Genomic DNA, 19,759 nt, shown 5'->3' with positions numbered 1-19,759 from the left:
TCTTTCACCCAGGTGTGGGCACTTTCAAAGGGGCCAAAGTCAAAATCTACATCACACAGGATGCTAGACCGGTCCATCACAAGGCCAGAGCTGTACCCTATGTGATGAGGGACAAGATTGAACACGAACTAGACAGGCTTCTGCGGGAAGGCATTATATCACCTGTGGAATTTAGCGACTGGGCAAGTCCCATCGTCCCAGTCATGAAGCCTGATGGATCCATACGAATCTGTGGGGACGACAAATCTACCATAAACAGAGTCTTCCTGCAGGACCAGTATCCGCTGCCCAGAGCAGAGGACTTATTTGCCACATTGGCTGGAGGTAAACTTTTCTCAAAATTAGACCTAACATCTGCGTATATGACGCAAGAATTGACCGAGGAATCCAAGCTACTCACCACCATCAACACACATCGAGGCCTTTTCATGTACAATCGATGCCCATTCGGCATCAGGTCGGCAGCTGCCATATTCCAGCGCAATATGGAGAGTCTGCTCAAGTCCATCCCGGGGACGGTTGTATTTCAAGACGACATACTTATCACGGGCAGGGACACCGACTCCCATCTCCGTAATTTGGAGGAAGTACTAAAGCGGTTGGATCGGGTAGGCCTACGTGTCAAGAAATCCAAGTGCCTGTTTCTCGCACCCGAGGTTAAATTTTTGGGCAGAAGGATTGCCGCTGATGGAATCTGCCCAACAGAGTCCAAAACAGAAGCAATTCGCCTGGCACCCAGGCCCCAGAATGTCTCAGAACTGCGCGCCTTTCTCGGGCTACTCAATTACTTTGGGAACTTTATGCAGAACTTAAGCACGCTGCTGGAGCCTCTCCACGTGCTACTCAGGAAGGGGTGCGATTGGTTTTGGGGGGACGCCCAGGAACGCGCCTTCAATAAGGCACGCAACCTTCTGTGTTCCAACAGTGTTTTGACTTTCTTTGACCCAGGTAAAAAGCTAGTTCTCATATGCGATGCCTCAGCGTATGGGGTCGGGTGCGTTTTGCAACATGTCAATAGTGCGGGCAAATTACAACCCATAGCTTATGCCTCCAGGTCACTTTCGCGGGCGGAGCACGGGTACGGAATGGTAGAGAAGGAGGCACTCGCGTGCGTGTACGGTGTCAAAAAGATGTACCAATACCTTTTCGGGGCCAAGTTCGCATCAGAAACCGACCACAAGCCCCTCACGTCCCTCCTATCCGAAAGCAAGGCAATAAACGCCAACCCTCGGCGCGAATTCAATGGTGGGCACTCATGCTGGCGTCCTACGACTACACAATAAGGCACAGACCAGGCACAGACAACTGTGCCAACGCGCTCAGCAGGCTACCCCTGACGACCAGGGAAGGGTCTGATGAACAGGACTGTGAGATAGTCATGGTAATCAATGCCTTTGAGTCCACAGGTTCACCCATGACGGCTCGCCAAATCAGAGCCTGGACGGCCAGCGACCCCACGTTATCCTTAGTAAAAAGATGTGTCCTAACCAGAGATTGGGCAGAGGCTCGCGATGCCTGCCCCGAGGAATTAAAATCCTTTCATAGGCGCATGCATGAGCTCTCGCTACAAGCAGACTGCCTGATGTGGGGCAGCCAAGTAGTCAGGCCTCTGTGAGGCAGAGAGGCATTTGTCCGGGAGCTCCACCGCGAGCACCTGGGGATCGTTCTCATGAAGGCGATAGCCAGATCCCACGTCTGGTGGCCTGCTATTGACGCGGACTTGGAGCTCTGCGTCCGAAGGTGCACCATTTGTGCCCAACTCAGCAATGCCCCCAGGGAGGCTCCACTGAGCCCCTGGCCTACCAAACCATGGCCGCGGGTGCACGTAAACTATGCGGGCCCTTTCATGGGAAAAATGTTCCTCGTAGTTGTAAATGCATTTTCAAAGTGGATCGAATGCACCATTTTAAACTCGAGCACAACCTCCACCACTGTGGAGAGCCTCGCAACCATGTTTACAACGCACAAAATCCCTGACATATTGGTCAGTGACATTGGTCCGTGCTTCACCAGCGCAGAATTCCAAGCCTTTATAATTGACCATGGCATAAATCACGTCAAGTCGGCACTGTTCAAGCCGGCCTCCAACGGCCAGGCGGAGAGAGCAGTGCAAATCATTAAAGAAGGCATGCTTAAAATCCAAGGTCCCACGCTGCAGGGTCGCCTGTCACGACTGCTGCTGGCATACAGATCTCGTCCGCACTCACTGACTGGGATCCCCCCCGTGCAACTGTTGATGAAAAGGACTTTAAAAACAAGGCTCTCGTTAATCCTCCCAGACATGCATGAAATCGTTGAGGCAAAGCGCCGTAAGCTGACTGAGTACCATGACAGAAATTCGAGGGGAGATGGAATGAGATAGGGGACAAAGTGTTTGTACTAAACTATGGCAGGGGTCCCAAATGGCTTGCAGGGACAGTAACTGGCAAGGAAGGAAACAGGCTACTGGTAGTCCAAATGGACAATGGCAAAACCTGCCGGAGGCATGTAGACCAAATCAAAAGCAGATTTACCAACAACACTGCGGAACCAGAGGCAGACTACAAAGTGGAACTTGCACCACACCTGGTGGACAGACAGAGGGAACAACCTGAGGAAAGGGCAATCCCAACAGACAGCCCAGGCGAGTCAACAACAATCACATCAATCGAAACAGACAGCCCAGGCGAGATACTAGCAACCACACCCAAAGAAAAACAGACACCAAGGCAAACAACTGAACCACAACTCAGACGCTCCACGCGAGAGCGTAGACCCACCTGAGAGACTGAACGTATAAAGACAATAAGATCTTGGGGGAGAGTGATGTCATGTATCTTACATTATTATATATAACTGTATCCTAACATGCTATACATGACTGTAATAAGATATGACCTGTAACCACCAGCATACCTTACCACCAGGGGTGCACTTGCAAGAGACAGGTATATAAGGACAGGTCTCAGGCAAGTGCAGCATTCCAGAGCTGTGAAATAAAGGTGCAGGTCCAGAGTGACCTTGGCTTCACTACATGCCTCGTGTGAATCTGTACTGAGGGGACAGGACTTTACACCTAAGGCGGAATTTATTCTCATTAAGAACTGTACACGGTAACAATACCTGCTTTGATTGACTGAATATGAAGAGGGAGGTCTTCATAACCGTGCTACCTGTTGCAGAGTAGATGTATTTTTACACATTCTTTTACTATGAATCTTCCCAGGGTGCTTTACCGATGACATCACGCGACAAAACTCACCTGCAAAGGTCTTCAGGACACGAACTAAACGGCAGGTAGGAATAAAGGGCTAGAAATTTGGTGTCGCCCGCTTTGAGGTGGCACATCTTTAGCGCCGGGCGTGTCTATGATCAGCCATGATCTTATTGAATAGTGGTGCAGACTCGAAGGGCCAAATGACCTGCACCTAGTTTCTATGTTTCTACTGCCTCATATCGCAAAATTCAGTTGTATCGTCCCAAGAGGAGAGTGGAGCGCGAAGAGAAACGTTCGACACTCCTCTTCAGGCACTAACGCAGCGATAGCGCAGGAGGCCGAATCAATTTTTGGTGCTTACATGCTGGCATCCCAGTGCCTAAAGATGAAAAAAAACAATCCCGTTGAAAAATTCAATAAACTTCACCCACATTTCCCCACTCCTGCAACAAATAAGTAATAGTTGTAAAAACTGAAATTTCAGCACTGACCTTGCACTGCGGACGATATCGGCCCGGGATCGTCCCTGGACCGACTGCTTCCCCCGGTCGCTCTCGGCGCCAGGCGCTACTGCAGGCGAAAGAGTGAATTTTGCAAACGTGTGGCTGCGGGGGCGCGTGGCGCACTCAGTGACGTCACAGAGTGGACGGGGTCAGCGAGTGCAGCGCAAACTGTCAACAACGCCGCTAAACCTTCACTGAAGTTCGCGGCAGGGGTGCTGACAGCGCAGCGCTCGGGCGGGAGTTGCTTAGTGCCCCATTAGCGCCCCGTTAGTGCCACTCTGGGGGCGCTAACCAACCCCAGTAGGGGAGCAGCATTGAGCATAAATCGTTCCAAATTGCCAGTCCTGACAAATTCAAACGTGATCTCTAAACCGCTCCGCCTCTCGACGTCTCTTTCCTCCCCTGAAAAGCCCCTTAAAACCTACTTCTTTGACCATCTGCCCAAACATACTTACATGGCTCGATGTCCAGAAATAAATTTTGATATCACTCCCGCTATATAAATGTAAGTTGTTGGTATTCCTACAATCACCACTGAGGACAGGCCCAACCAATGCCATTAGCCCCCCTCTAGTTTGGTATTTTAATCTGTTGCAACACACCTTGTTAAATCTGAACTTTGCGGCTATCACACAGGACCCGATGACCTTTCACACCCTCCGCAGCTGTCCAACTGATTGCTCTTATGGTACATAATTACATAGTATTTACAGCACAGGAACAGGCCATCCGGCCCTCGGTCCGTGCCGGTGTTTATGCACCACACCAGCCTCCTCCCACCCTACTTCATCTCACCCTATCAGCACAACCTTCTACTCCTTTCTCCCGTGTGTGTTTATCTAGCCTCCCCTTAAATGTATCTCTGCTATTCACCTCAACCACTCCCTGTGGTAGCGAGTTCCACATTCTCACCACTCTCCGGGTAAAGAAGTTTCTCCTGAATTCCCGATTGGATTTATTAGTGACTATCTTACATTTATGGTCCCGAGCTCGGGTCTCGCCTCTGTACTCACGGGACCCCCAACCCCGTACCCATCGTAACCCCTCACTCCTGCCCCCATCCCCCTCACTACGTACCCCATCGCACCCCCCATCTCACCACCATACCCTTTGCCCCCATACCCCATCCCCCCCTCACCACCCCATATCCCATCCCCCCAACACGCTCCAGTCCCCCTACCCATACCCCCCTCATTCCATTCCCCTCATCCCCATACCCCCCCCTCCTCGCCCCCCCCGTACCCATCCCCTCCTCACCCCCACATACCTCTCACTCCCCTGTAAACCATCCCCCAATATTCCTCAGTCCCCCTCTCCTGTAGCCCCTCAATCCCCTGCACACCTTCACCCCCTCACCTCCATATACCCCATCCTCCTCAACCCCATACCTCATTCTCCCCCCCCCCCCCACCCCATGCTGCAACACCCCCAATACTCCTCAATCCCCCCCAATTATCCCCCAGCCCCCTGACTTTGGACCCAGCCCGCTGCAGGGTCCGGGCTCAGTGAGCGGGGTATCTCACCTTATTTAATGATGTCGGTCTTCCTCTTGCTGGAAGGTGCACACCGTCTCAGCCTGTTATTGATAAATTGCATTTGGTTTCCTTGCACATGCTTCTAAAGCTATAGGCGGGCTTTAATGTTTGAACCTTGTGTTAATTCTCTGCGGTTTGCAGGTGCGTCGAGGCCAACACACTGTACTGAGGGAAACCAAATACATCGAGCTCATGGTCATCAATGACTACACCCTGGTACGTTAACTACATTTCATTTTGAGTTTGTTTTTACAATTCTGTTGCAGTCTTCAAATGACGGTTGTCCTGCTCATGGTGAGTCGGACCCTCTGGGTCTCGGAGATTGGAAATAATTTACATAGAATTTACGCATGGATATCGGACATTCAGCCAAACAGGCCTACAGCAGTCTCCTCCCACCTTATTTCATCTCACTCCATCATCATATCCCTTTTCATATATAATAGGCTGGAAATTAGGTTGACGGGATTTTGAGGCGTTAATATCGGGCAGTGGATAAATTTAGCACCGAGAAATGGTTTGCATCGGCAGTCAGAATATTCAGTGGTTACGCCCTGACAGTGGGGCGGAGCGCTAAGGGAGGCGTTCTACACTTCTCTCAGGGTGCTAGTCCGGGTGAGCAACTGAATATCCCGCGCTAAAGAGCCGGATTCGGAGCACCCTAAGAGTGGCCTCCCTGCAACAACAAAAAATCAGAACGAAAATCACAAAAAACATTCCCGACACATTACTCGTCCCAAATAAACTTAAATCGCAAAAAAGAACCAAAAAAAAACCCAATCACACTTGCCTCACGCGGTCATTCCTTCCCTCACCGCCGCCGAGACAGCTCTGCGCGCCGGCTTTCCCTGGCGGGGTCGCTAGGGGTTGCTACGGGTGCCGCGCAAAACCAAATATTGCATCTGTGTGGATACCGGGAGCGTTGTACACCGGTGCAACGCAGCCGGGCGACATTCCTCAGCGCTGCCGGTACCGGCACACTGGATTTGCCGAGCGGCCCGAATGCCGGCGCTCACGGCTCCCAAACCTTTACCGCCCCTGTTCCAACCCGCGCGAGGGGCCGTATCCCAGCGAATTTCCAGCCCTGTTTATAGGGTTCAAAATGCGACAAAACATTTTAAAGAGTCAGATTTCTTTCAAACTCAGTGGCAATGTTGGCATTAAATTTTCTAGCCGTTGCAAATGGGGCCACAACTTCAAAGTGTTGAGGAGTTAATTTGAAGCTGCCTAATCCTCAAAGTCACCTCCTTTAGTTGAAAAGCGACTGCTTCAAAACAAAGTAACATGGAAATTGCAACTGGTAATAATAGCAGACAGCGCTTGATGCATTCATTCGACCTTCCCTTTTTCCGCTATTTCAATAGTCTCTATAAAAACAACAGTCAGAGAAATGTCACTTAACTGCGTTTAGCATCCACCCACTAATATCATCAACAGCAATTTCTTGGCTGTCTAATAGACTAGACAAGTTTGCGCTGACCTTCTCTGCCAGTCCTATTATTTATTACCAGTACATGTTGCTTGCACATCATGCAGAGCTTGGGAACTGATTATTTAGAAATAAATCCACAACTTAAATTACAAACCCAAGCATTTTAGTGTGTCACACATAACAGGCGATATAATTATACCTCATGGCTTCAAACTTGAACAAAGATAATGGAGGTCGAGTTTCTGCTTTGGCTACAATTGGCAAAAATTGCACCCAAATTTGCGGCAGTTTTGAAAAATGTATTTTTTATCGCCGCGTTTCCACTCAAACTCATTTGCATATTGCCGAACGAAAAATATGTTTATGACTGTTTGGGGATTCTTTACCGGTGTGTACAGCCAGGACTCCGTGGAATAGCCCACTTCTGCTCACAGCCCGCCTCCTCCTTGAGATAGCGCTGGTACAATGGGCTGCAGCACAATGAAGGCAATACAGTGGCTGCTGGACTAACACGCATTGACCTGCAATATTCTGTTCCCAATTGCCGTCCGGTGCCTCAGCGGCACTTGGGTGGGCGGAGGCCTTGATGAAAATCGGCCCCCAAGACTGTACACAATACTCCAGGTGTGGTCTCACCAGGGCCCTATATAATTCATGTCTGAGCCTGGATAGGGATTGTTGGCAGATTGTTTAACTGTGAGGGACGCCACAGCTGATCCTGTCCTCATCGAATATCTACACATCTGCACTTTGCAACATCTGGATAGTGATCAAGAACAAGAATCCTGATAGTGTGTGCGTGTGTATGTGAAAGAGAGAATTCTCACCTCATGAATGTTGCATCCTTGAAGTATTACCTAAAACAATTAACTCCTTTTTATGGTGAACCCTGTGGTATTTATTACCTTTTTATTGCAAACCAAATAATTAATATTAGAAAAAAAGAAAATTGTTAATGAATTGGTGCTCACATCCTGTCCAGTGATTTATTCTGGTTAATTTGCTTGTATTTCACCTGCACGAATTATTGGCTCCCGTTTAAGCAACACCTCCACTTTAAAATTTTCACCCTTGTTTTCACGTCCCTCCATGGCCTCGCCCCTCCCTATCTCTGTAATCTCCTCCAGCCCCACAACCCGAGATCTCTGCGCTCCTCTAATTCTGCCCTCTTGAGCATCCCTGATTATAATCGCTCAACCATTGGTGGCCGTGCCTTCAGCTGCCTGGGCCCTAAGCTCTGGAACTCCCTCCCTAAACCTCTCCGCCTTTCCTCCTTTCCCTCCTCTAAGACGCTCGTTAAAACCTACCCCTTTGATCAAGCTTTTGGTCACCTGCCCTAATATCTCCTTTTGTGGCTCAGTGTCAAATTTTGTTAACGCGCCTTGGGATATTTTACTACATTAAAGGTGCTATATAAATACAAGTTGTTGTTGTTAAACCTCAGTGTTTTTCTCAACAGTTTACAAAGCAACGTTATTCTCTCAGCCTTACAAGCAATTTTGCCAAATCGGTTGTGAATTTCGCTGATGCTGTAAGTACTTCAATTTGAAACACTATCCTCCTGTGTAATAATTATCGAATGCAATATTTGGATAAAAGAAGAGGGTTGTTCTGTTGGTTACCCCATGGCAAAGGTTGCCAATTATCTGATTGTGAATCAGATAGTCCAGTTTCTGAGTGACATGTCTGGAGATTTCCAAAACCTGAACTGCGCACCAAAATCAGTCCTTTTTCCATTTACCTTTTTTTTTTATTCGTTCATGGGATGTGGGCGTCGCTGGCTAGCATTTATTGCCTATCCCTAATTGCCCTGCTTGGCCATTTCAGAGGGCAGTTGCTATGGGTCTGGAGTCACATATAGGCCAGACCGGGTAAGGGCGGCAGATTTCCTTCCCTGAAGGACATTAGTGAACCAGATTGGTTTTTTACAACAATCCGGTAGTTACATGGTCACCATTCTGATACTAGCTTTTTATTCCAGATTTATTTAACTGAATTTAAATTCCCCAGTTGCCGTGGTGGGATTTGAGCTCGCTTCTCTGGATCATGTCACATAACCACTACGCTACCGTTTCTGTTTTGTGCCGAGTAATGTGGGAGGCATCAATTTTTAAAGTTACTCAGGTTTTCAGTCTATTTCTATCGGCAGCCGTGTGACTCAACCCGTCCCGTGATCCCATCCAATGACCTGTCCGTATTCAACTTGGCAAAAGTGGCAACCCTTCACTTTGGCATGCAGCTATCCTGTGCAGGATTGCTATTGTAGAGAGTCAGTCCATCAAAAGCATTGACGTGAGGCAGTGTTACAGCCTGTTCACCACATTAAAGGAAGAGGTTATGTTAAAACACTTGGATTTTCGGCTTTTGAGGTTTCGGGGCGGTAATGATACCGCCTGGAAAAAGTTTGCGCCCTCGTCTGCAAAATTCGGCAAAAAATTAGGTTCCATGATCAGGGGCGCAAAATCAGGCATTACACAAGGAAGTTTTAGCGCCCTAGTCGAAAGTCGCGGCGTTAAAAAAAAGTTTCATTGACTTAAGGAACGTCATTGTTGCTCAGTGCACTGGAACATAACGTTGTCTATTGTCTGGTTTCATTTTGGTGGGGAAGTTTTTGTTACTTTGTTGCAGTAAGATTTCTGATTCATCCTTTGCAATTGGTGTCTTGTGCATCATCCCAACATTCAGCAGAGATGTGCCTTTATGGGGACACATAGCGTGTCCAGTATTGGCTCCATCCCTCCGTTTCCTCCATTTAGGAGCCGGTCCATTACGAGCCGGCGACGTGCGACTCTTGGTCCGGCAGCATCTCCACGCTGCCTCCCCCCTGTGGATGGAGTGGCTAGCCAATGGGGGCCTTGCCAGGCTCCTCTTCATCATCAACCTCCTCCTCCTCCTGAGGTGGGCCTGCAATCCCGACAGGCCAATGCCTGGCCCCTCATTGTTGGCCAAGCTGTGCAACATGCAGCACACCACAATGAATTCAGATACCTGTTGAGGGGAGTATTGAAGGCTGCCTCCAGAGTGGGCCAGGCATTGGTCTGTCTGTATTTCTCTTTTGGAAGCGCAGACTTCTCACACACTGCTCCTCAGAGGGCTGGAGGTCTGAGCGTTGGTGCCTGTAAACCAGTGGGGGGTAAGCCCTCCTCTCCAGACATCTTCGGCCCCTCCTCATCCATGAGCCAACATGGCCAAGAGTCCTTCCTCCAGCTTGATGCTGCCTGGCAATAGCATGGAGCATGATACGCTATCGAACTGCTACTGCCCCCATTACATTCTCTCACAGAATGTAAGGGCACTGTAATGGCAGATAAAAGTGCCGTTTGCAAGGTGGAGCTTCATGCAGCGTGTGATGTGCACAACCATTGCAGTCAATGTGACCTGTGATGTATGAGCTCATCCCTCCATTTAAATACGCTGCCCATACCACCTGCCGCACCCTGGGAACACCTGTTTTTTCAGGCGTTTCCTGGGGCGGGCATTAACTGAGGCGGTAGGGCTGAATTTTGCATCTGGGGCAGTAGTTGGAGCATTGCACGATGATTGCCGTCATGATCTCAGTGAAACTACAGGGCGGGCGGTAGGTTTTTGCACTGCCGCAAACCATGAGCCGAATTTGCCGGCGGGGCGGTAAAAGCTTGACGCCTGGCATTACACCGAGAAATACCATTTACCGCCCCTCTGGGGCGCAAACTGAGGCGCAAGCGAGCCAAAAATCCAGTCCTTAGTCCGTCTCTCTTGCATCAAAACTACAGACCTTGATCCATAACTCTATTCACACATGAACAGCACTAGTATATTCAGGATGTATCTCTGACCGAGGGAGGACCATGTCTGCTATATTTGGTTTGCTGATAACTTTCATTTCATGCTTTAGATCTATAAGGTACAATTGAGGACACGGATTGTGCTGGTTGCTATGGAAACATGGGCATCTGGAGACAAAATAGATATCCATGAAGATCCAATGGTGACGTTGAGCGATTTCATGAAGTACAGAAGAGACTCTGTCAGAGAGCACAGCGACACCTTTCACATGTTCTCGTAAGTCCCATCGGGTTGTGTAGGTTCTCGACGTTGTAAAGAAAAAAGAAAGACGTGCATTTATATAGCACCTTTCACATCCTCAGGCTTTACATTGAATTAAGTTTTGGCATGCTGGTACAGATCATCTTCAAAACTGTCCCTCTGCTGTCAGAAAACGCTGTTCCCTTGTTCGATAAACTTAAATGGAGAGGTCGTGCTATTTGACCATATTCTCACACCTCCCGTCGTCCCTTCAGAATGGGCAGTCTGAGACCCAGCCCTCATTTCGTTGCCATGGTAATTGTGACCAGCCAATTAAGAAACAGAAAGCAAAATACCATGAATGCTGGTAATCTGAAAAAAAGCCAGAAAATGCTAGAAAATACTCCGCAGATCAGGCAGCATCTGTGGAGAGAGGCGATACAGTATATGAGTAATTTGAGATATGGCACGGCAAGCACTTTTGCTCCATACTCATAGAAAATAGGTGCAGGAGTAGGCCATTCGGCCCTTCGAGCCTGCACCACCATTCAATATGATCATGGCTGATCCTTCACCTCAGTACCCCTTTCCTGCTTTCTCTCCATACCCCTTGATCCCTTTAGCCGTCAGGGCCACATCTAACTCCCTCTTGAATATATCCAATGAACTGGCATTAACAACTCTCTGCGGTAGAGAATTCCATAGGTTCACAACTCTGAGTGAAGAAGTTTCTCCTCATCTCGGTCCTAAATGGCTTACCCCTTATCCTTAGACTGTATCGCCTGGTTCTGGACTTACCCAACATTGGGAACATTCTTCCTGCATCTAACCTGTCCAGTCCCGTCAGAATTTTATATGTTTCTATGAGATCCCCTCTCATCCTTCTAAACTCCAGTGAATACAGGCCCAGTCGATCCAGTCTCTCCTCATATGTCAGTCCTGCCATCCCGGGAATCAGTCTGATGAACCTTCGCTGCACTCCCTCAATAGCAAGAACGTCCTTCAATACCTTTGGTGAACAGAAATCAATCAATCTCAGATTTAAAATTAACAATTGACCTCGCATCAATTACCGTTTGCAGAAGAGAGTCCCAAACTTCTACCACCCTTTGCATGTAGCAGTGTTTCCCAACTTCACTCCTGAAAGGCCTGGGTTCTAATTTTTAGGCTATGTCCCTTAGTCCTAGGTTCCCCAACCAGCAGAAATAGTTTCTCTCTCTCTCTCTCTCTCTCTACCCTATCAGTTCCTCTTAATACCTTGAAGTCTTCAATTAAATCACTACTTAATCTTCTAAATCCCAGAGAATACAACCCTAGTTTGTGTAATCTCTCCTTGGAATTTGACCTGTGGAGTCCAGGTACTGTTTTAATAAATCTACGCTGCACTGCCTCCAAGGCCAATGTGTCCTTCCTAAATATGGAGCCCAGAACTGAACCCAGTACTCCAGGTGTGGTCTAACCAGGGCTTTGTATAGCTGGAAGCGGAAGGAGCGTGCAGCAAACCAGACTCACCACCCACCCTTTCCTCAAACCACTGTCTGTCCCACCTGTGACAGAGACTGCAATTCCTGTATTGGACTGTACAGTCACTTGGGAACTCAGAGTGGAAGCAAGTCTTCCTCGATTTCAAGGGACCTTGATGTATAGCTGCAGTATGACCTCCAACCCCGTGTATTCTAGTCCTCTAGATATAAATCCATTAACCTTTTTGATTGTTTTTTTGTATCTGTCCATGACATTTTAATGATGTGTGAACATTGACCCCCAAGTCTCTTTGGACCTCCACTGCTTTGAGCTTTTCACCATTTAGAAAGTACTCTGACCTTAATTTGAGATAATTTGATCTCTAGTAAGGCCACTGCAGTCACCTTGACATCACCTTGTCCATTTTCGATGAGAGTGCATAAGATTGATTTGCATTAGAGTGTTTTTGGTTAATGATAAAAGCTTTGTCTCTCTTTAAACTATGGTAAATATATAGGCAGTAGAACCATTTAATAGCCTGCAGTTGGGGAAGAGTTCAGAGACACCATCGCATTAACTAATTTGTAGCAAAGCTTAAAAAAATTCAGATGCTCTGCTTAACTGTCAGTCACACATTGCTTCCAGACTGTCATTGATATGCACAGAGTGAATCTTGGTTAGCAGTGTGAATACTAACCACAACAGTAGTGCATTACAGTGGATGACTTCTTATAAATTTCATTAAACCTGGAAAACATTTCTGTTCTGAAACATTTCTGAATCTGGCTCGATGGGCTGTGCCTAAAATCAAGCTTTCTGTGTTTTGGCCCATCAGGGGTGAAAATATCTCAAAATGGCTGCCCTTCATAGCTCCATGCATTTGATTACAGATATGGGAGAATGAATGAGTGCATCCATCCATTGCAAAGGATTGTTTTCAGGTGCTGGGGTTATGCAGTCTGAAGGAACTAAAGGGGTTTGGTGATTATAGTCAAGCAGCACGACCTCTTCCTGACAACGGAGTGCATTCTGTCAAAAGAGGAGCGATTTCAAAGAGAATCAGTAAAATGGTATATTTGGCAATTCTTGTTGGTGCAATCCTCCAACTTTGGAGCCAAGACAGATCTGGGTTTGCACTGTTGCTTTTGCTTATTATTTTGGGACTTTCAGTTTGGCTCCACATTTGGTGTCTTATATGGATTTGGGTCAACCAAAGTAAGTATCTAAGTCAATGCCAGGTCATTCGTCCTTCAGCGTTGCACCGTTTTGTAACATGGACAATGATTTTCTCTGACTGCTAAATTCAGCTGTAGCTCAGTGGGTAGCACTCCCGCCTCGGAATCACAAAGTTGTGGGTTCAAGTCCCACTCCAGAGACTCGAGCGCAAAAATCTAGGCTGACACTCCAGTGCAGTGCTGCACTGTGGGAGGTGCCGTCTTTCAGATCAGACTTTAAACCGAGGCCCCATCTGCTCTCTCAGGTGGATGTACAAGATCCCATGGCACTATTTTGAAAAAGAGCAAGGGAGTTATCCCTGGTTTCCTGGCCAATATCCCTCAATCAACATCACTACAAAACAGATTATCTGGTCATTATTAATATTGCTGTTTGTGGGAGCTTGCTCTGTGCAAATTGGCAGCTATGTTTCCTACATTGATGTGACTGCACTCCAAAAAGTAATTCATTGGCTATAAGATGCTTTGGGACGTCTGGTGGTCGTGAAAGGCGCTATATAAATGCAAGTCTTTCTTTTAACAGCCAATGTCTGCAATAGGAACTGGGTAGTCATTACAATGCTTGAACATATGGCATGAGAAATGGATTACCTTAGAGTTCATTTGTCATTATTGTTCATCAATCCTGGGCCACCAGCCTCAGTCAACGGGAGCACATTTAAGAGATTGTGCGCTACGGTGTTGTAGTCCAATCTCCAACCCACACTCCAGTCAGGTAAGGCTTCCTGTTGTAGGATCAGTGAATTGACCCAATACAAATCGTGCCAAATGCAGTAAGCCAGAATGAGTAGAGAAATTGGTGATGAAAGGTTTTTATTCATTGTTCAGTTAATGAGACGTGGCAACATCTTGGATAAATCAGGATCGGGGGGATCACAAGTGCTTTTCGAGCTCACTCATCCAGGCTGTTTCTGATGAAAGTTTATTGCCTGGTCTTAAAAAGCTATTGGTGCTTCTACAATAATCAGCCCAGCAATAATTCATCTCCTCCACTAGAGTACTAGTGAACGCACTGGTGTATAACTCCTGCTAACGCTTGCAATACAGGCATTAACCTATTCATTTAGTTATGTTAATGATTGTTACAATGGTGAGCAAAAGGAATATTATACGTGCATTAACCCGTGCACTACCAAATGAAGTTAACCCCCATTCCATTTCTCCTCAGTAGAATATTCCTCCTCACTCACATTACCTCCATCTGTTTAATTCAGCATAACTTCAATTTTTCATTCCCTTTCTAAAACATCCTTTAATTGTGGTAGTTTTTACTTTAATGGGCTGGATTTTCGGTTCTGGTCATTTCGGGGCGGTAATGGCGGCGGGGCGGTAAAGTTTGCGGCAGGAAATGGTTTGCGTCTGCAGCCACAATATTTGCCATCTGGGCCCTGAGTGTGGGGCGGAGTGCTAAGGGAGGCGTTGCTTACCTCTTTTAGGGCACAAGGCTGGCTGAGCAACTGGAAATCCGTTGCTAAAGAGCTGGCCTCGGAGCGCCTGAAGAGAGGCTTCCGTGGGGGAAAAAAACACCCCACAAAAAACATTCCCAATACCTTGCCCACCCCACATTAGGATAAATCGCAAAGATAAAAATAAACAAAACAATAAAACTTGCCTCATTCATTACTAACTTTACTCACCGCTGCCGGGACATCTCTGACAGCCTGGTTTTCTGGGCGCTCCCACTAGGGGGCGCGACAGGGAGCTAGAGGGTCGGCATCAAACAAAAATCGACGCGCTGTCGAAACCGGTGGCATTCCAAACCGGCTTGACATTCCCGGGCGGTGCTGCTCCGCACCCCCCACAAAACCGGCAACTAATTTCCCGGTGGGGCGCTGGGAGCTGGCCGGCCGCCCGGAAACCATCCCCGCCGCCATTGCTGCCCCTCCGGGGGTGTGAATAGAGGTAACAACATAGGGTATATCGAGCCCATTGTCTTTGGAATAATCAAAGCTATTTTATGACGCACACAATGTGGACTCCCTCGCACACAGGAGCATGGGTACAACGATTTACATTTGTACTTGTGTACAATGATCCTCGCTCTGGATACCAGCAAAAGAAATAGATCAGACTCTGATCTGTGGGGTGATGGGAAGTGTAACGAAATATCACATTCTCCTGAAGGTGCTGGTGTCAGGTGAACGATTTGAGCCCCTCGGAGTATGCCGAATGCCTTGTGTCAAACCTGTGACTATAGCTGACTGTCAGGCACTAGGGCAAAAGTGCCATTGAAGAAAACTTGCTCCTTGTAACCTCTGACTTTACAGCTCAAAAAGGTACAAGTACACAATACATTATGAATACTTGTGGGATATCATTCATAATCCCATTAATTGGCTGTCTTGAAAGAAAGACTTGCATTTAAATAGTGCCTTTCATGACCTCAGGACATCTCAAAGTGCTTTACAGCCAATTAAGTACTTTTCTTTTTGAAGTGTAGTCACTGTTGTAATATAGCAAACGCAGCAGCCAATTTGCACACAGCAAGCTCCCACAAACAGCAATGTGATGATGACCAGCTCATCTGTTTTTTAGTGATGTTGATTGAGGGATATTGGCCATTCAAAATAGTGCTCTGGTATCTTTTATATCCACCCAAGAGAGCAGACAGGACCTCGGTTTAACATCTCATCTGAAAGACGGCACCTCTGACAGTGCAGCGCTCCCTCAGCACTGCACTGGAGTGCCAGCCAGAATTTTTGCACTCAAGTCCCTGGAGTGGGACTTGAACCCTCAACCTTCTGACTCTAAGGTGAGAGTGCTACCCACTGAGCTACAGCTGACACTTGAGGACAAAGTTTCAAGCGAGTTCTGGTCATTGCCACAAGTTGGAGATGTGTTATACCCTAGGACCTTCAGAATACGCTTTAATTACCATTAAGAATTAATTAAGTAAAGTTATTTAAATATACTTGTCATGTATTCAACCAGCATTGTAACCCATGTATAATCTGACCTAAGTTGTACACTGTGAGAACAATGACCACTAGGTGGCCACTCCTAACCTGGACCTTCAGGTATAAAAGGGGTAGCTCCACCCACCTTCATCACTTCAGTGCAAAGGAATAAAGGACAGGTCACAGACTGACCTCTCAAACATGGGCCTCGTGTGCATTTATACTGTATAGTAAGGACGTATCAATGGCAACGAGAAACTGTGATTTAAACCACGCGAGCATGGCCACTAGCAGAACAGACGAGAGGTACTGTGTTAAGGAATGGTTTGGACAGAGATTTAACATTGTTAAAGCAGCACACAGTTCTCCAGGCAGACAAGGGCAATCAGGCATGCCCCAACATGTAATCGAACCCAGAGGGGGAGTTCGACAGAGACAATGGCAAGCTGAACGGCAATTCACTTCATTGCAAGGGACAATGCGGCCAATAATGGGGTCATCAACACCTGTTAATGGCGCATTCAAGGACAGTCACAGGGGCAGTCAGGGACGATCGACTGGCAAGGGACCTTTTGTTTCAAACAACAGCTCATGTTGGAGGTGTGGAGGCACACACTCAGCCGGAGTTTGCAGAGATGAGCAAAATACCTGCAGAAGTGAATGCTGGGAGAAATCGCTGGAAGCTGAAGTTCAGCGAGTCCATGTGGAGCACGTATACAATTCATACACCAGGACGCCACCGATAATGATGAAAGTGCTCCTCAATGGCATCCCAGTATCAATGGAGCTAGACACGCGGGCCAGCCAGTCCCTGATGGGTATCAAACAGTTCAAAAAGTTGTGGACGTCCAAGGCCAGGAGACCAAAATTATCGCCGATTGACGCACAGCTACGAACTTACATAAAGCAGATCATTCCGGTGCTAGGCAGCGCCACGGTAGTCGTGACCCACTCTGAATTGTCCCAGGGGGCGGTCCCTCACTACTGGGGAGGAGTTGGCTTGCTGTCATGAACTGGAAATGGGGCGATGTCAATGCAATTTCCTCTGTGGAGCGAGTATCATACTCACAGATCCTGGACAAATTTGACTCATTATTTCAACCCGGCGTCGGCACTTTCATGGGGACCAAGGTAGTGATTCACATAAACCCGGACGCCAGGCCAGTACACCACAAGGCCAGAGCGCTGCCGTACGTGATGCGGGAAAAGATAGAAGGCGAATTGGACCGCCTGCTGAGGGAAGGCATCATCTCGCCAGTCGAATTCAGTGACTGGGCGTGCCCGATTGTGCTGGTGCTCAAGGCGGATGGGTCGGTCAGGATATGTGGTGATTACAAGGCCACCATCAATTGGGTGTCAGACCAGTAACCGCTACCGAGAGCGGAGGACCTCTTTGCGATGCTATCCGGTGGCAAACTTTTTTCAAAATTGGACCTGACCTCAGCTTACATGACCCAGGAGCTGGCGAGTGAGTCGAAGAAGCTGACCACGATCACGACACACAAGGGGTTGTTTGAGTACAACAGATGTCCTTTCGGGATTCGCTCGGTCGCCGCAATCTTCCAATGAAATATGGAAAGCCTCCTCAAGTCGATTCCAGGGACGGTGGTTTTTCAGGACGACATCCTCATCACGGGTTACGATACTGAAGAACACTTCCACAACCTGGAGGAGGTGCTACGCAGACTGGACCGGGTAGGGCTGCGACTGAAAAAGGCGAAGTGCGTCTTCCTAGCTCCAGAGGTATAATTCCTGGGGATGAGGGTAGCAGCAGACAGGATCAGCCCTACTGCGTCCAAGATGGAAGCGATCCAGAGAGTACCCAGACCCCGTAACACGACGGAGCTGCGATTGTTCCTGGGGCTCCTGAACTATTTTGGTAACTTTCTTCCCAAATTGAGCACGCTGCTAGAGCCGCTACACGTGCTCCTACGCAAAGGTCGCGAATGGGTCTGGGGGGACAGCCAGGAAAGGGCTTTTAATAGAGCTTGCAATTTGTTATGTTCCAACACTCTGTTAACGCTATATGACCCATGTAAGAAACTTGTGTTAACGTGCGATGCGTCGTCCTATGGTGTTGGGTGTGTGTTGCAGCATGTCAATGTCAAGGGTTAGTTACAGCTGGTAGCTTATGCCTCCAGAAGTCTGTCCCAGGTAGAAAGGGGCCAAGGGATGGTAGAAAAGGAGGCGCTCGCATGTGTATATGCTGTAAAGAAAATGCACCAGTACCTGTTTGGCAGGAAATTTGAGCTGGAGACATATCACAAACCCCTAACGTCCCTTTTGGCCGACAACAAGGCCATAAATGCAAACGCATCGGCCCGCATACAGAGGTGGGCACTCACCTATGACTATACAATTTGGCACAGACCGGGCACCGGAAACTGCGCTGATGCACTCAGCAGGCTCCCACTAGCCACCACTGAGGGGGCTACTGAGCATGGTGCTGAGATGGTCATGGCTGTTGAAGCTTTCGGAAGCAAAGGCTCACCCGTGACAGCCCGTCAGATTAAAGTCTGGACAAATAGAGACCCGCTATTGTCTCTAGTCAAGAAATGTGTCCTGAATGGGGACTGGGCAGCCACGTACAGGGCATGCCCTGAGGAATTTAAACCATTTCACAGGCGCAGGGATGAACTCTCGATTCAGGCCGATTGCCTGCTGTGGGGAAACCGCGTAGTCATGCCCCAGATGGACAGAGAGGTGTTCATCAGAGAACTCCACAATGAGCACCCGGGCATTGTCATGATAAAGGCAATTGCCAGGTTACACGTTTGGTGGCCAGGGATAGACGCAGATCTGGAACTTTGTGTTTGCAGGTGCAACACGTGTGCCCAGCTGGGCAGTGCGCCCAGGGAAGCCCCCCTTAGCCCCTGGTCCTGGCCTGCCAAGCCTTGGTCACGCATCCATGTGGATTACTCGGGTCCTTTCATGGGAAAAATGTTTTTGGTTGTAGTAGACGCCTACTCCAAATGGATCGAGTGTGTCATTTTAAGTTCAAGCACAGCCTCTGCCATGGTAGAAAGTCTACGGGCATTGTTCACCGTCTACCGGACGTCTTGGTCAGCGACAATGGCCCGTGCTTCACAAGCACTGAATTCCAGGACTTCACGGCAGGCAATGGAATTAACCATGTCAGTACGGCACCGTTCAAGCTGGCCTCAAACGGCCAGGCAGAACGAGCAGTGCATATAATCAAACAGGGGATGCTCAGAATCCAAGGGGGTTCCCTACAAACCCGCTTATCACGCCTCCTGTTGGCCTATAGATCCCGACCACACTCGCTCACAGGGGTTCCACCTGCAAAGCTGCTAATGAAAAGGACGCTCAAAACCCGGCTATCCCTTATACACCCCACCATGAAAGAAATTGTTGAGAGCAGGCACCAGTCACAAAATGACTACCGTGACAGGAATGCGAGGGCGCGATGTATTGATGTAAATTATCCTGTTTTTGTCCTCAACTACGCTGCAGGGCCCAAATTGCTCGCAG

At 48.1% G+C, this 19,759-nt stretch overlaps 1 protein-coding gene across 1 annotated transcript in view; it reads left to right on the top strand.

The window, feature by feature from the left end:
* The window catches only part of adam11 (ADAM metallopeptidase domain 11), a 192,240-nt gene that overhangs the window by 108,573 nt on the left and 63,908 nt on the right, over positions 1 to 19,759 (top strand). Inside the window, exons 9-12 of the mRNA XM_070863906.1 lie at positions 3,206 to 3,276; positions 5,376 to 5,450; positions 8,126 to 8,197; positions 10,541 to 10,707. Of these exons, the coding sequence (XP_070720007.1) occupies positions 3,206 to 3,276; positions 5,376 to 5,450; positions 8,126 to 8,197; positions 10,541 to 10,707 (385 nt within the window). The remainder of the gene's footprint in view (positions 1 to 3,205; positions 3,277 to 5,375; positions 5,451 to 8,125; positions 8,198 to 10,540; positions 10,708 to 19,759) is intronic.

This window comes from Pristiophorus japonicus, chromosome 21, assembly GCF_044704955.1.
Source record: "Pristiophorus japonicus isolate sPriJap1 chromosome 21, sPriJap1.hap1, whole genome shotgun sequence".
NCBI lineage: Eukaryota > Metazoa > Chordata > Chondrichthyes > Pristiophoridae > Pristiophorus > Pristiophorus japonicus.
Note: the sequence above shows the minus strand (reverse complement) of the source record. Positions and strands in the feature narration are given on the sequence as shown.